Genomic DNA, 18631 nt, shown 5'->3' on the forward strand with positions numbered 1-18631 from the left:
ATAAAAGCTCAAGGGTTTATCTCTTGCAAGCATGGCCTAAAATTAACAGACGGGCACAGATAAAATACTGTACAGGTACAGCAAGCTCACTGTTCATTAGAAAAATATAAATATTGGGGTTGGGGTTTATATGAATGTATTTCTGAAGGGAACTGACTTCACAAACGTTTCGATGGCATTTTTTCCCCTCTTATCATTGCTGATCCATAACCACCACCTGTTGTCAGAGAGTGCATTTGCGTTCTCATTCAGCCTGTCTGTTTTTGTTTCATGCAGGTTTTATCTTTGTATCTTTGTTTGTATCGTGATTAAAATGCACGGGGGGGGGGGTGCCCCCCATGCCCCCGGACACCCCTAGAGGGATCGAGGACCACCCACCACAGTCTCACAAAATCCTGTGTGATATGTCATAAGTGCGTTCCAGCTAGAATGAAAGGCGTTATATTGTAATATTACGCGCTTTGTACTGTAATGTTTTCTCACCGGAGAATGAGACATGAAGTAATCTGACAGCAATGCATTCAAACCTCCACCAATGCGGTCTCTCATCGTATCACTGGTCTGCGTCTGGTCTGCCTGTGCAAAGACCCTTTAAGCCAACTCTGCGGTCATCTTTGAAAAGTCTCTCGGGCATGCAGTGCAGCTGCTATCTTTTTGAATGGGGAAACATCAAATTCTCCAAAACCGTTTGCCAAGCTTACAATTAAATTTCATATTGGAAATCACCAATGAAATTTGACAACAACTGTCTCATAAATGTTGTTTCCTTTACTCAAATGGCATTAAAAATGTTATTTTTCAGGCTAGACCTGCCAGTGCGCATGCACAGTCCTAAGCGTGCGTCTCAGAACATTGACGGTTTCTATGGGCGAATTCCAAACGGAAGTGAGCATCCCTATACCCTACTCCCATCGACAGAGAGAGCCCTTGAAGTGTGTTCTTTAAAGGGTGTAGGCAGGGCATTACTGTCTCTTTTGGACCTCCCTTGGTGACGGAAATGACTGACCAAATGTTACCTTGACAACGCTGCGTGTGCATGCAGCTTTCAGCACTCTATCAGTTGTTGCAAATAAATATTTCTTCTTATTTTTATTTTATTAAAATATTGCCTAATTGTGTCTTATTTACTATTAAACCTTTTCAAACTTAACTAGTTTAAACTTGCTTACACTACCGTCTTAAATCTTATTTCTATCACTGACAAAAATATTTTGTATTACATTAAAATAAAGACAAATTTAATTAGCCTATTCTACTTACGTTTGTATGTGAAGTCGAAACCGACCCCAACTTTGCTTTTAAAATGCATCGCACGATCTCCTAACCAAAGATCACATGATCACAAACGGAAATGAAGTGACCATCGCATGTTCCCTTTGCTAACCGACTTCTGGAAGGGCCCTTCATGAAGGGATTCAGATGTTCACTTTAGTTTGGAACGTTCCTACAAATGGCGTCCCCTACCCGAAGTGCCCTTCAAGGGTGCAAAAAAGCGGTTTGGAGTTTTCCCTATAGCAACAGGGACTTCTAATGGCAGCTGCAGTGACACGATGACTTTACCGATTAGCGATTGGCTCTTTTACTGAAAAGGCAGGGCTTCCTTTGATAGAGCAGCCATATTGAGCATTGAATTTTTCCCCATTCAAAACTATACGAGTAACACGTCTTGGGTATCCCTGTGAGTGTTCATGTGTTTTGGAGGAGGTATGGCTTTGAGTGCTTATGCAGGGAGGGTGGGGATCTTGCTTTCAAAAGTTAGCTCGCTATTGCTAACCTTTCCGAAATCGCCTACCCTACCTTTAAGAAACACTTGGCACTGATGTCATAACACAGTAGTGCAATAAACACTAGTTTATTGGAGACCCCTGGTCTAGAGAGAAATTTTAGAAACGTCAAGTCAATAACATCTGCATGCCAAACTATTTCTTAGAGTATTCCTTCCTTATCGTCATACAGCCTATTATACTAAGTAAATACCTGCATAGGAATCCAAATGCACAAAAAGTGAGTTTAGACACTGCACTGCATATCAGTGGGTCACACAAGTAAAAAGATCCACTCTGCATCATCCAATAGGCTGTGCTGCACACGGGTTCTGTAGCAACTCTCAGACAAGAAACCTTCACTCAGCAAATATGATAGATGATCAGGAGACACGCTGTGGGAGATGACAGCACTACTGTGGAAGTAAAGCTGACATATCAAAACAGATACTCACTACTGTGCACAGTCAATGAGCTGATACTCGTTTGAGCGCTCGAAACAGGCCTTCACCCCCTCATCATCCCACAGATTCTTTGCATGCTCAAAAAACTCCTGTAAAAACAGAAATAACACACAATATAGAGTTAGCATCTATTCATTAGACACAATAATTAACTAAAATATTTAATTAAAATGAAAAAAGGAAAATAAAAACACTTAAAAACAATCACTCACAATTAAGACAAAACACGTGTGACACTAGCAAGCACAGAAAAAAAAAATCACCACAGAATGTATTAAAGGAGACATTATGCCCCTTTTCACAATATGTAATATAAGTCTCAGGTGTCCCCAGAATGTGTCTGTGAAGTTTCAGCTCAAAACACCCCACAGATCATTACATCATTTTGAAAATGTTTTTTGTGCCCGTCTCTTTAACTGCAAGTGAGCTGCTGCTCCCCGCCCCCTTTTCCAGAATAGAGCTGCGCCATAGAGTGGTGGAACTATGATGTCACTTTGTAGGCAAAAACCCGGAAGTGAGTTCCGGTTCCATCGTCCAAGAATCAATGGGTTTTTTTTAATGGGAGTTTGGTTAAATCCCCTAAAATAAGGTTTGTTTCACACATGCTCAAGATACTTTCACTTTTTATTCTACGACATAAAACACACCAGTTACACCCCACTCGTGATTTTTTTAAAACTGTTACGTTTCTTAAAGACAGCTGCTAACAAGTTGCTAAATGGGACTCCAGACGCGGTCGGAGACATTAAAACATCATCACGCCGAACAGTTTATCAATTTACAGTATTTTCCAATTGTAGTATCATTTATATAGTACAATTAATTATTGAATAACCAATTAATAGTTTACCTCATTTTATATTGTTGTTTGACAATGTTTTTTTGCTTTGCCCCGAAATGCAACACAAAAGTCTTCAGATGGATAATGCTAATTTTATCGCTTTCCTACTTATGCGGAGACTCGGTTCGGACCATAAGGTAAACTCATATTGATTATTCTATGTAAACACCACATTTACCGGCTTAGTCGTGGTGAAAGTGAAACTTTAATGATGCATAGTGCTTAAAGCCACGTTAAAATGAAATGTTTACGGCCACAAGCAGCTGTTAGAAAACATAGATTGAGGATTTTCTAGAAGCAAGGATAAAATAACGTGTGTACCCATCCTAACAAAACGATAACTGAAATGTGGTACTTTATTCACTAAAATAAGTTTAATCTTACCATATCCAAAAACTCGCTCACTCTGCTGTTATTTAATAGATTAAATGCACTAGAATTTTATTGAATAGTACGTGGAGACACGTTTTAAATTAAAATATTCATATTAATCAAAGATTTATTCACTTTTAATGCTTCTTATTTCAAAATGTACAGAAATGCGTGCTTTCATGTGTCGTTTAGTTATGATTATTTCATTTATTCACTATGCTATTTATTTCTAATGTCTCATTTCAGTTTGGCTCTAGTTTTGTATTTATTCCAGTTTATATGAAAAGGTTCATGTAGCGTGGGTTAAAATTCATCCACAGGAGTAAATCCTTTTCACTGAACGTAAAAAAAAGTGTTAAAAATAAGTTTGAAAAAGTTGTCCGGGAGCATGGTGGTGGTGACGTTGAAGGCGAGTGACATGGTGCTGTAGTTCGTTTATAGCCTAAGTTTAGCTTTTAAGTTCTGGCACTTTTATTTTGGCTTAAAAATTCATAAAGGTTATATTATTTTGTGAAGATTATCTTGATGGACAAAACATGTAAGTTTCATGAACTATGATTGAACACTAAGCTTATTTTTTGCGATAATCCAAAAGCCTATGGAAAAATCTCATTGGCTTTTTGTCGAGGGAACCAGTGTGATGCTAACAGCCAATCCACATACAAAGTGACGTCATAGTTCCCCCACTCTATTGCAGCTCGTACCTGCTAAAACATCTGTTTTGGTTCTGATTATCATGTATATCGTGCTGAAATTATGCATTTTAAATAGGGTTTGTGCTTCTATATCTATCCATCCATCCATCCATCTACACACACTTGCTTTGTAAAGAAAACTGGGTTTGCCTAACCTTAATAAATCATCCTCCTGTAGAACAAAAGACTCATCAAAATGGTAAAAAGTAAATATTTGTGAGCTGTCAATACAATATATAACCAAGGGTACGATTTTACCTCAAAATTCAACATATAAGACAGAAAATGGTAACTGAAAATCTACGTTTCGCTGCCTGGATTCCAGTTGTTTCTGCAAAGTGTGGGAAAGTTTTACAGAACCACATCCAAAAAAAAAATGCTGTCATGTGTAAAGGCCCTGATATACAAAGTGTAGTTCTCGCTGAAATTATGCATTTTAAATAGGGTTTGTGCTTCTATATCTATCCATCCATCCATCCATCCATCTACACACACTTGCTTTGTAAAGAAAACTGGGTTTGCCTAACCTTAATAAATCATCCTCCTGTAGAACAAAAGACTCATCAAAATGGTAAAAAGTAAATATTTGTGAGCTGTCAATACAATATATAACCAAGGGTACGATTTTACCTCAAAATTCAACATATAAGACAGAAAATGGTAACTGAAAATCTACGTTTCGCTGCCTGGATTCCAGTTGTTTCTGCAAAGTGTGGGAAAGTTTTACAGAACCACATCCAAAAAAAAAATGCTGTCATGTGTAAAGGCCCTGATATACAAAGTGTAGTTCTTTTTCGTTCTTCAATTAGGAGGTAAAAAGAAGTTTGATATACCATATGCAAGTAGTGGTTACTGTTAGCAAACTCCTGATGCTGTTGAGAGCAGGATTTATATGAATATGTGCCATGCGCTTTTCTGGCAATAACAAAATAAGCACTCAACAAACATGACAGCGATGAGAAACCAGCAGTTAAGAAAGCATAGTGATGTGGATGTGTTTGCATGAGCTCTGCAATTCGGCACTTCAGTAAAGTCTAGTAACGACATGTTTATTTATATAACACTATGAAATAGATTGCTTATGCTGTCATGTGTAAAGGCCCTGATATACAAAGTGTAGTTCTTTTTCGTTCTTCAATTAGGAGGTAAAAAGAAGTTTGATATACCATATGCAAGTAGTGGTTACTGTTAGCAAACTCCTGATGCTGTTGAGAGCAGGATTTATATGAATATGTGCTATGCGCTTTTCTGGCAATAACAAAATAAGCACTCAACAAACATGACAGCGATGAGAAACCAGCAGTTAAGAAAGCATAGTGATGTGGATGTGTTTGCATGAGCTCTGCAATTCGGCACTTCAGTAAAGTCTAGTAACGACATGTTTATTTATATAACACTATGAAATAGATTGCTTAAAAGCAAGCAAAAAACAGTCAGTGTCGCTTTCAGTTAAAATTACAATTAAAAGTTAAAATTGCAAATAGAATATATACATATATCAGGTTTTTACTGCTCATATGCATGTCACTGTGTGGGTCAATTAACCTAGTCAAGACTTGGTGTGCATATGGAGATAAATTGTTGTTTATGATGAGAGAATTCGCGAGAGTGCAGAATTCCGTGAGCGAGCTCATTTGAACACCTCTGATTGGCCACTGCATTCATAAACTCAATGGAATAGTGTGATTGGTTAATGTGCACCACTCTAAAAAATAAAATAAAAAAAATGGAAAAATGATGCAGCATGAGCATTGCATTTTCATTTTATTCACTTGATTTCACTTATGTGAATTAAGTAGGGAGAGTGGGAATGTAAGCCATCAGGAGCCCAATTCAGGAAAAAAAGAGGGGAAATGTGCAAAAGATAAATGGTATCTATGCAACTATCATCTCGCTCATCTCGCTAAAATAGGTTAATATATATGTTATGATATGTTATTGCACATAGGGCAACAACATTCCTTTTTTCTGTCCAACTAGCTTACATAACCAGACAGTAAAACGTGATTTTGTATTGTTTTTTTTTTTTTTACAAACGTAACACTCATTTTATTAATGTTTTTACTGTACAGTTGTGTGTGTGTGTATGGGGGGGTATTTTATCATTTACTTGCCTGAATAGTTTAAATATACACACTTATGTAAAATAGAAAATTTTGTGTAAAATTTATTTAATTTAGGGGTGTCCCAGGGCACCATACAAGCTAGAACCGCCACTGAATGTCACAATTCTAAAGTAAGTGCTTTTTAGTGATTATAAGGGGAGAGCTTTTTGCATGCTTTCTAGGTTATAATCCATTCAGAATATGAATAAACTCACAGATTCACTCTCCAATAACCATTTATGCAATATTGACGAATGCCATTGTGTAGTGTTTACTACTTCAGTTAACTGAGTGAAACTGGAGGAGGTCTGTGCTGGTGTGATTGAGTAGGGTGGAGACCAGTGTTCAAATTAACAGCAAATTTCGATTTAGTCAGTCTTTTGACTAAAATGCCTTTTAGTCATATTTTAGTCATCTGAATTGTTTTTAGTTTTAGTCTAGTTTTAGTCGACTATATCTACAGTAAATTTAGTCGGCTAAAATCTAATGGGTTTAGTTAGTGTAATGCATTTATTAAGCATTTCTCTAAAATTTCCAAACTTATTATATAGGTTTGATATTAAAGTTTTATCATGATAGACACCGATTTAACTGCGGTGACCCACAACATGCCTGTATGTTAAAATTAAATAAAACCATTTCTCATAAAGGACAACAACAAGGTCTTCTTTTTAATGAAATACCAATGGTTATATAGGCTAATTATGCATTCTTTATAGCAACTTGTTTACCATATTCTTCATCCTTTCAAGCAGACATTTATTTCTATAAATAAATTTAGATGAATCTTTAGGGCTACTAAAGTTTTTCAGTCAAGAGCAGTGTGTGATTTGCTGTCTTTCTTTTGTTGCTTGATTAACATCAATGACTCGGAAAATAGCATTTAATCATTTACATTTAATCGTTTAGCAGACGCTTTTATCCAAAGTGACTTACAAATGAGAACAATAGAAGCAATCAGACCAACGAGAGAACAACAGTATACAAGTGCCATGACAAGTCTCAGTTAGTCTAGCACAGTACAAGTAGCTAGGTTTTTATTTATGTATTTTTTTTATTATTAAATAATAGAATAGAATAGAATAGAATAGAATAGAATAGAATAGAATAGAATAGAATAGAATAGAATAGAATAGAATAGAATAGAATAGAATAGAATAGAATAGAATAGAATAGAATAGAATAGAATAGAATAGAATAGAATAGAATAGAATAGAATAGAATAGAATAGAATAGAATAGAATAGGTAAGTGCTAGTAAGCGCCGCTTACTTGCAGAACGCAAGCTTCTGGAGGGCGCACAAGTTTGAACTAGCGAGTTTAGGTATATTGGTGCAGCGCCAGTGGTGGTCTTGTAGGCAAGCATCAGTACCTTGTATTTGATGCGAGCTACTGGTACTGCGATGCTACTGGTAGCCAGTGTAACCTGATGAGGAGAGGAGTAATGTGAGCTTTTTTTGGCTCATTGAAGAGCATTACAATAGTCCAGTCTGGAAAGAACAAGAGCTTGGACAAGAAGTTGTGTGGCTTGCTCTGACAGGAAGGGTTTAATCTTCCTAATGTTGTATAAGGCAAATCTGCAGGACCGGGCCGTTGTAGCAATGTGGTCGGTGAAGCTTAACTGATCATCGATCACAACTCCTAGGTTTCTGGCTGTCCTGGAAGGAGTTATGGTTGATGAACCCAGCTGTATAGAGCAGCTGTGATGAAATTATGGGTTTGCTGGAACCACAAGCAGTTCTGTCTTAAGGTTGAGTTGAAGGTGATGATCCTTCATCCAGCTAGAAATATCTCTCAGACAGGCTGCAATGCGAGCAGCTACCGTCGGATCATCTGGTTGAAATGAGAAGTAGATTTGAGTGTCATCAGCATAGCAGTGATAAGAAAAGCCATGGTTCTGAATGACAGATCCTAATGACGCCATGTAGATGGAGAAGAGAAGTGGTCCAAGCACTGAGCCTTGAGGAACCCCAGTAGCAAGAAGTTGTGACTTAGAAACCTCACCCTCCAAAACACCCTGAGAGGTAAGACTTGATCCACTGGAGTGTGGTTCCTGAGATGCCCATCTTCATGAGGGTGGACAGGAGAATCTGGTGGTTAACGGTGTCAACAGCAGCAGACAGATCCAGCAAAATAAGTACTGAGGATTTGGAAGCTGCTCTTGCCAGTCTCAGGGCTTCAGTAACCGAGAGCAGGGCAGTCTCAGTTGAGTGGCCGCTTTTGAAGCCAGATTGGTTGCTGTCAAGGAGGTTGTTCTGTGCAAGAAATATAGAGAGTTGGCTGAACACAACTCGCTCAAGTGTCTTTGCAATGAATGGAAGAAGGGATACCGGTCTGTAGTTTTCTAAAAGGGCTGGATTTAGAGAGGGTTTTTTAAGCAGTGGGCTTACCCGAGCATGCTTAAATGCTGTGGGAAATGTACCAGTGTGAAGAGAGATGTTGATAATGTGAGTAAGCGAAGGTATGACTGAAGAAGAAATGGCCTGAAGGAGGTGAGTGGGGATAGGATCAAGTGGGCAAGTAGTAGGATGATTGGAAAGGATAAGTTTGGAAACATCCGTCTCCGAGAGTGGAGAGAAGGAGGAGAGAAAGTGTGTATTTGTCGTTATGAAGTTATCATCAGTTTGTGGTGTGGGGAATTGGTCACTGATGGTTCTTGTTTTATTTGTGAAGAAAATTGCAAGTCATCAACTGTAAGAGTTGATGAAGGAGGAGGGGGAGGAGGACAGAGAAGAGAAGATAAAGTTTTGAAGTGTGCGAGGGTCAGAGCATTTGTTAATTTTGTTGTGGTAGTATGTCGTTTTAGCAGTGGAGACATTTGCAGAGAAGGAAGAGAGGAGTGACTGATACACACTAAGGTCAGTAGAGTTTTTTGATTGTCGCCAATTCCTCTCTGTAGCCCTGTGTTTAGAGCGATGTTCACGGAGAACATCGGACAGCCAGGGGGCAGAGGGGGTAGTGCGCGCTGGTCTGGATGAAAGTGGGCACAAGTTGTCTAAGAAAGATGTTAGAGTGGAGCAAAGAGTGTCAGTAGCACTGTTTGTGTCCAGGGCTGAAAACTGAGAGGGTGAAGGAAGTGAGGATGAAACCATAGAAGATAGGCGAGAGGGAGAGAGTGAGCGTAGGTTACGTCAAAAGGTGACCTGCGGAGGAGTGTGTGCTGTGTCAGGAGTTAGTGTGAGGTTAGAAGTGATGAGGAAGGAATGAGTAGCAATAGAAGAAATCAATTCTGCTTTGTTAACAGCAGACTGGCAGTTCCAGAGACGAATTGCAATAGAGAGTAAAGTAGTAGAGGACAGAGGGACAGGCCGTAGATTGTGCGTGATTTCCGAGTGTTAGTAATAGTAGAAATTTGAAAGCACATAGCGAGTACAATTGTCCTAAACAAGTAGATGAGAACAAGCTGTACAAAGAGTAAAGAAAAGTAAAGAAAGGGCAGGAAAGAAATACTCAAGTGCCTTGTCGGTGTCCTTGCTCGGTGGAGTCGATGGTCTTTACACTCGTCGGTCTTCACACGAGGGCTGCTGCGACCGCTGCAGCGGTGAACTAACCAATTTTATACTTGCCCGAGTACTCGTTATTGAAGACAGCTGGCCACGCCTTACTATTTAGCAAACCGAAACTGGAAAGTCCCACAATAAGCACAAAAAAAAAAGCGACTTGAGCAAGTATTTACCACGGTAAAATACAGTAAGTGAAACAATGTTTCCTAGCAATGACAACCGCGCTGAAATCTAATGGGAAAACAAGACAAAACACTTACAAACTGCTGTCCTCTGCTGCTGCTTGTATTTGATGCGAGCTACTGGTACTGGATTTGGACAGCAATTTAATTACCACATCACCTTTATAATTGTCAAAAAAGTAAGCAATTATGCTGTTATTCTGTTTTTATACTGATCTTTTGACAAACACCAATGTTGTGAGGTAATTTAATTGAGTAATTATTTATATACACACTAGGGGCGGGCGATATCTTATCATTTGCGATATACCGGTAAAAATTACCAGACATGAAATTGAGCAGCTCCTTCTACAATCTGGAGCAGGTTTGGATAGGGCTGTACAGTGCGACAAAAATCAGTCTGAACCTTGAGTAAATGTACTACAGTAGCACATACAGTGATACAGTTTTACATGTGCATGAGTCGTTTACAAACCTGTTGTCCAAGAAAGATATTATTTATTGACATGCTTTTTCTCCATATTAACTTCATAACATAGTCGAGTGTTTGAAATAATATTTGATGCGAGCTACTGGTACTGGATTTGGACAGCAATTTAATTACCACATCACCTTTATAATTGTCAAAAAAGTAAGCAATTATGCCGTTATTCTGTTTTTATACTGATCTTTTGACAAACACCAATGTTGTGAGGTAATTTAATTGAGTAATTATTTATATACACACTAGGGGCGGGCGATATCTTATCATTTGCGATATACCGGTAAAAATTACCAGACATGAAATTGAGCAGCTCCTTCTACAATCTGGAGCAGGTTTGGATAGGGCTGTACAGTGCGACAAAAATCAGTCTGAACCTTGAGTAAATGTACTACAGTAGCACATACAGTGATACAGTTTTACATGTGCATGAGTCGTTTACAAACCTGTTGTCCAAGAAAGATATTATTTATTGACATGCTTTTTCTCCATATTAATTTCATAACATAGTCGAGTGTTTGAAATAACTTATTTTTGTGATCAGACGTGGTTTCGTATAACAGAATAAGGCAGAAATCATACTATTTCATAGCATTATATACAGTGATAAAGGCTATGTCAATTAGCATTGCATTATAAATATACTTTATCCTTATAAAAATACCCAAGATTGCTTGAAGAACACAGATACCATATATTTTGTGCAATCGCATGTTTATTGTCTTCAGGTTTCCTCCGTTAAAATGTCTCTATCTGCGTTTTATTCAGCTACATCAATCACTGGATACCTCTGTCCATATTAGAGATTTCCTGGAGCATTACTTCTACAATGCATATGTATAGTTTCTGCGTAAGAGTGCCCTTCGGCTTCCAGTATTAATTAAACAGTCATTACATTATGTGTGTATTGCTCACAACACCCTATTTTGGGTAAAAATAGGAAAGATAATACTTCTCTAAAAAAAACAGGATTCCCTAAATTATCATCATTGATATTATCGCAATAAATATCAGAAATTATCATGATACATTTTTAAGCCCATATCGCCCATCCCTAATACACACATACACAAATATAAACAGTATTTATATTTATATAAATATAAAGTAGACAGGCCAGATGCATCCTCTTATTTACATAAGGTGTACATTAACTTGTTTCTGCTCATTTCTACATTTATCTTCATCCGAACGCATTCATTTTATCACTGAAGAGAAATGCAGATAATTTTTTTCAAATATGTCCCCATGAGAAACAATTACCATCTGAATAGGACTTATGGTGCTAATGTGTTTGTTAATATGTTAAACACGAACATTATTATAAGGCTCTTGAATGAGCATGAAATCTGCTCTACCAATCTCTCCTTCTCTCTTTCATTCACTACTTATTTTTCTCTTCAGTCTCTCTGATCCACTTGATCACTGAAACTGCTCTGAGGCAGAATCAATGATTAAGATGTTCTTATAATAATAATAATAATAATAATTTTTTTAATGTAAAACTGAGAAGGCCGACAACATTTAAATGACAGACAAAATTATATGTCATCGTTTAATATATTTACTTAGACATTTTTGTTTAGACATTTCAAATGATTGAAAGAAAGATTCTCCGCAGCACCTCTGAAGTGAGTGAAAATGAAGGGGGAGAGGGTTTCTGGAAAACACACTTGTTTTTTGCCCCTTTCCCTCAGAGGATACAGACAGCTATACAATAATTAGGCCCCTGGTGAGGGTCTATCACAAAATCATCACAATACAGCAAAACAAATGAATACAGAGATGCAAAACAAATGCATCACAGCTCATAACCAACATTACACACTCCCTAAGGTTTTAAAATGAAAACGATCCCCGTCTACACTTGCGTTTCAGAAACGTTCTCCATCCACACTACACAACCGAAAACGCATGTCACATGACCATTCATGCAGGTACAACGAGCATGATGTTACTGTTTAGCTTTGGAAATACTACTTCGTCATAACTGCGTCTTTAACAGACGCTCTGTTGCTTAGTTACATGCATTCTGTCACCATTTAAACTGCCCTGTCAATCATCTTGTCAAAGTTAACATTATCCATAATTTGTTTAATTTTCTACCATATTGGAGAGAAATGAAGAGGCACGTTGATCTGCCAGTCGTGGGTTTTTCATGCCGAGAACTCTCCTCATGTGTTTGCATAATGATGCATTTAAAAGTTAATGACCAAACATATCATTATAAAGTTCACAGTGTTGCTGCAAATGAACTATAACGAGGATAACATTAAATAAATATGTTTTCAACAGGTTAGATATTGATTATTTATCACTCAAACCTGTCTGTTGGTCTCGCATATCCACCATGTTTGTAGTTTAACACTTTTTATATCTAATTGAATCCTCATCCACCGCGCAATGCGTTGTGAGCAATATTAGCCATTACAGATTACAGTGTGCATGGATCATTTCTACCAGCAGTAGTAAACCATCCGGGAACCTTTGGAATACTCATTTCAACATACTATGATTTGGGACATAATAAGTCTAATTTTGAATACTATTTAGGACAGATAGTATGCAAATTTGGACGCAGCATCAGTTTGTGTCAGTTTACACTGAAAGAGTCTTCAAACAAAAACAGGGTCTGCAGCATTTTTGAAAGTCTCAGTTTTCGAGGCTCGAACATGCCAGGGTAGTGTAAAAGACAGGCGTAATCGTAGCAAAAGTTATGCATTCTAAAATGAAATGCACTAGTGTAAATGTAGCCTAAAATGTCTCGTAAATGCCTGGTTGATATGCCATCAACACTAGAGAAAAATCTGTTCCAAAGTTGCAAAATAAGATCATTAATTAAGAAAACAATGCTTTACATGTGTGTTAGACCTTGCGAATGAATTAAGCTACCATTTACTTTACACTAAAAGATGGTTATTTACACACAGTAACAGTTCTGTTTAGAAACATCCTGAAGAACACTTTTATCCCAAAATGGTTCTGTGTGTTATATAGTTTAGGGTTCTTTATTCCCACCTATTTTTATTTAATTTTTTTAATCTGTGACTGTCAAAGCCATCTCATTATTACTTTTCTGGAGCTCAAACATTCAACTACACAGACTGCCATACACACTCTCAACAGCAGACTTGGGAGGGTTACTTTAAAAATTTATTCCACTACAATTACAAATTGCTTAATAAAAAATAAAAAAAATTAGTAAAGTAATCCAAGCACCACCATATGAAAGTAATGTAATCTGATTACTTTTGGATTCCTTCTAGGTCACGTATGTAAATACAGTCAAGTAAATTCAATATAATAAACTCATATTTAGTATGGATATGATGCAAAATATAAACTGATATATAATCTGATGCACGATATAAAATATTTAAGAAAATGCCATCTATGCTGTAACTAAATGCTCTGCTCATATGAAACAAGAACATAACAGAAACACAACAATGATCGATCAAATAAATATTTTAAACAATAGGATAAAAATTACAAATTATTTCCATGTTTTTCAAAATTAAGTTTTATTATGTACGGAAAGCACATACGGTCTCTCACACTCTCACGCCCCTAGATGCACACACATACAGTACTAAGACACACCTGCACAGAAATGTTTTGTTAGCGCTGCTCTGACGATTTATCAGTAAAATAGTTTAGCAACTTAAAGGGGTTATATGACGTTGCTAAAAAGAACATTATTTTGTGTATTTTGTGTAATGAAATGTGTTTATGCGGTTTAAGGTAAAAAAAAAAACACATTTTCCACATACTGTACATTATTGTTTCTCCTCTATGCCCTGCCTTTCTGAAACTCGTCGATTTTTACAAAGCTCTTCGCCCCTTACCATACCATGATGCCGTCTCCCGGCACGAAGAGACAAAAACAATAAAACCTATTATAAACGAGGCATTTGTTGCATCCAGTGGGGACATAATTATGGATAATAATGACTTGTACTGTCTTTTTACGCGTTGCGTTTCATCGCACCGCGTAAACATAAAACCAATGTTGAATCGGTGAAACGACAAACAACAAGCGCTACTCTACACTGCTCAAAACTCGTGTTTGAATAATCAGTGGCAAAATCTTTAAATATGAAAGCGTACTTTCAGGCTGTGAGTCAGCATTATTTGTCAGAACACCGGTATTGTAGGCTACTCTCCCAGGAAACAGTCCTCGTCCTCCATAAAATGCGCTGCACATATCTGAATATTTGGTTTGAACTGTTCTGGAACAGTGTTGTAAAAACAACTTAACCCCTGATTTCTAGTTGTGTCCTCTTTTGGAAGACCAAACAAAGTATTTTCGCTTTCACAACAAAACACACAGCATCTCCACGACATGGCGGCGGTGGCAGCAACAATACTACAGCGAGAATCAAAGTTACGCCTTCTTTCTTTGCATGAACATTAGGGCGGTGTTATGCAAATCTTCCCACACAGTGACATAGATATGTGGAGGAGTGTTAAAGCGAGGCGTTTTAGGAGGGCGTGGCGTTATTAGTAGAGACGCTGCTGCCGATGCAACAAGTTATTGTAAGAATAGGAGGGATGGGTAAAACAATATTAATAAATACATATTTCATAATTATTATTAATGAAAATAAACCATTAAAAACGCTCTCTAAAGCACCAAAAAGGTTTCTGCTATTGTTACAAGCCGAGGAGCCCTAATGTGGCAATGTTTAGAAACATTTGTCTAAAGAGTGTAAGGGCCAATTAAGTTTTTTTTATTTTTTTTGTAAACTTTTGTGAAAATTTAATTTTTCACACAATTCTGTTTTCATTTTATGTTTTCTGAATTGTGTTTTATGATTTAATACAAATTTATCATCAAAAATGGTGTCTCATGAAATGAATACAACTTTACAATTTAATCAATTTTTTAAGAATTGACAAATTACCATTTAATTTATAACGAAACATAGCTTTTTTTTTCAAATGAGATGCTGCACTAGAGAACCTCCAACATTAGTAAGATGTTGCAGAAGTAAACAGTCAGTCTGAGAATGTAGAGTCACAAACATTCAGAGTGGTGCAGACACATAAATCGGTTTCTGTGACGGTGTTCTTCACAAAAAAAAATAAAATAAAAATCACAAGAAAACAAAGCAGCAGAGTTCTGTTCGTAATGACAGCATTCTCCTCTTGTTACACAAACTTCTTTACAGTCGAAAAGGATGAGATCCCTTTGGAAAATTCAGCGTGACAAGCCAGTGCGCTCAGGGAGAGTGAACAAAAGGAAAACATGAAAACAAACCTTAACGACTATTAGTGGCCTTTCATTTAGTACAGACATTCTCTACCTGCACCTTCATTAGTCAGAGAGGAAGCCAAAAGAGTCATTAGGAGGGAGTTAAGCAGGGTGCTTGCAGCCCTCCAGAGAGCATGCTAATGACAGCCTGAGCTCACTAGAGCCTCCCAAAAGCCCGGCTCTACTGTCACCGGTGAGCACAACAGACACACCCTGGGACTTGCACATACACACACACATACACCCATCTGTACAGAGTGACAGAGGCTTCGTCTGTTTTAAAAAATGCTGCAGACAGTATCACAGACAACAAACACACAAGCAGGTGAATATGATGATACAACAATGCACAGTTATGGAACTGAAAAATGTAGGCTTATTACACTACACTATTACACCTATCACACTAGAGTGCAAGTGCTTTCCTGCTAATACACCTTATTTTCAGATTGAGTGTGAACATATATATATATATATATATATATATTTAGCAAATGGCTGCAATATAACAAAGAGTGAAAAATTTAAGGGGGTCTGAATACTTTCCGTACCCACTGTATATAAATAAATAAATATATATATAATTTGTTGCAAAATAAACATGAATAAGCATCTCAGGCCTCATGCAATCGTTCAATCAGTGTTTCAACAGTGGAAAGATGTCAATAAAACAGCTTGTACACAAAATGTCACGTAGCATTTCATTTACCAGACAAGTCATCAGTGTCCACAGCTCGTTATTTTGTTACAGAAATTAAGTCTAGAGAAAAGCATTACTAAATAGTAGACTATATACTCACTATATTTTACTGCACATGTTATTGATGTCTTAATTATTTAATGTATGTTTAACTAAATCTGTTATGAAACAAGTTATGACACCTACTGTGTAAATGAATATAATTCAACAACAAATAGAAATGTTTATAATTTAGAAGTTAATTTAAAAACGGCATTATGTGCAATTTACATGTTTGCATATATACACACACACACACTACCGGTCAAAAGTTTGGGATCAGTAAGACTTGTATTGTTTTTTAAAGAAGTCTCTTATGCTCATCAAGGCTGCATTTATTTGATCAAAAATACAGAATTTTTTTTTTCTGTGATGCAAAGCTGAATTTCCATCAGACATTACTCCAGTATAAAGTGTCACATTATCCTTACGAAATCATTCTAATATGCTGATTTATTATTAGAATTATAAATGTTGGCAACAGTTGTGCTGCCAAATATTTTTTTGGAAACTGCAATACTTTTTTCGGGATTCTTTGATGAATAAAAAGTTAAAAAGAACAGCATTTATTAAAAATATAAATATTTTCTAACAATATAAATCTTTGCCATCACATCTTTGCTGACTAAAAGTTTTAATTTCTTTCAAAAAAAGAAAGAATAAAAATTTACTGACCACAAACTTTTGAACTGTAGTGTATATTGTTAGAAAAGATTTCTATTTTAAATAAATGCTCTTCTTTTTAACTTTTTATTCAAAGAATCCTGAAAAAAAGTATCACAGGTTCCAAAAAATATTAAGCAGCACAACAGTTTCCAGCACTGATAATAAATCACCATATTATAATTATTTCTGAAGGATCATGTGACACTTTATATTGGAGTAATGGCTGACAGTAATTCAGCTTTGCATCACAGAAATAAATTATATTTTAAAGTATATTAAAATAGAAACCACTATTTTATAATGTAAACAAAATGTTCAAACAATAAACTTTTGAGCGGTAGTGTATACACACACACACACACACACACACACATATATAAAGTTGAGTGTTGATTATTATATTTAAAAATAAATAGTAATTCAATTTAAGTTTTGGCACTGTTGTTAATTGTAACCTTATAGTAATGTAAAAGGGGTCCCTATAGTTTAGAGCATAAGCTGAGGTAGATTTTTATCCCCAAGAAAAATTTTATTATAATTGAATTAATTTAAAGAAAGAGCTATTTAAAAAAAAATAATTTAGTTTTTCCCCCTGCTGTACTGAAACCATACTGAACCGTGACGTCAAAACCTGGATACGTACCGAAATGTCATGTTTGTGTACCGTTACATCCCTAATTTGTTATGTTATATTATATTATATATGTGTGTACACATGTATACACACACACACACACAACCGCTCAAAAGTTGATTGTTTAAACATTTTGTTTACAATATAAAAGAGTTAATATTTTGTACTGTTTTCTGAAGTCCACTTATAATGTTATCAATATTTTTACATCAAAAAACATAATAATTTAGAAGTAATAGGCTATTTTCTGTCCTGTTTTGACCACCCTCATCAGAACGCCCTGTTTGAATAGGCGTGGTGGATTGTAGGCTTAGAAGTAAACGCAGACTGCTATGATTGGCTAACAGTTGTCTATGTTTGACAGCCTACATCCTTCATAGATTACGCTGCTGTGATTTAGGTTAAAAACGCATAAATACTCAGTACATATCAAACGATCTGTAATAACAGACACTGTAATAACAGTTACTCACACTTGTGTGGTGTGACATTACTGTCGGATCCAAAATAGTCAGCACTGCATCGTCTTTTAATTTCGATCTTTCTGAAAATACTGCGTCGAATTGTGCTTTGTTTGTAAATGAATCTACAGTAAAACGAAGTGAACAAAGGACCAAGTTTTTACTGTCTGGCTCTTCATTAAAAATAAAGTTAATCCACTCTTTCCTAATGTTAGGATCAGAAGGAAGGCAATGCAAAGACACTTTTTTCCCCCCACAACTTGGCACTGCACAGCTTGTTGTCTTCGGAGCCATCTTTATAGTTTGGTTAAGATTAGATTCAGGAGTATATCGATCAATATATCGATATTATGTAACCATTTTACAAAACCTGCTACATTTTTATTAACTTAGAAATGCAACCAAAATATATAACATGATATTTGAAATTTCCACATGCTATAACCCACATTCATAACAAAAAATAGGC

The 18631-nt window shown here is 36.4% G+C and overlaps 1 protein-coding gene across 1 annotated transcript in view; it reads right to left on the reverse strand.

Moving 5' to 3' along the window:
- gnal (guanine nucleotide binding protein (G protein), alpha activating activity polypeptide, olfactory type) overlaps positions 1-18631 on the reverse strand; it is a 161480-nt gene that overhangs the window by 106954 nt on the left and 35895 nt on the right. Inside the window, exon 5 of the mRNA XM_016256990.1 lies at positions 2219-2316. Within this exon, the coding sequence (XP_016112476.1) occupies positions 2219-2316 (98 nt within the window). The remainder of the gene's footprint in view (positions 1-2218; positions 2317-18631) is intronic.

The sequence above is a fragment of the Sinocyclocheilus grahami genome, unplaced genomic scaffold, assembly GCF_001515645.1.
Source record: "Sinocyclocheilus grahami isolate Dianchi unplaced genomic scaffold, SAMN03320097.WGS_v1.1 scaffold1498.1, whole genome shotgun sequence".
In the NCBI taxonomy this organism is placed as follows: Eukaryota; Metazoa; Chordata; class Actinopteri; order Cypriniformes; family Cyprinidae; genus Sinocyclocheilus; species Sinocyclocheilus grahami.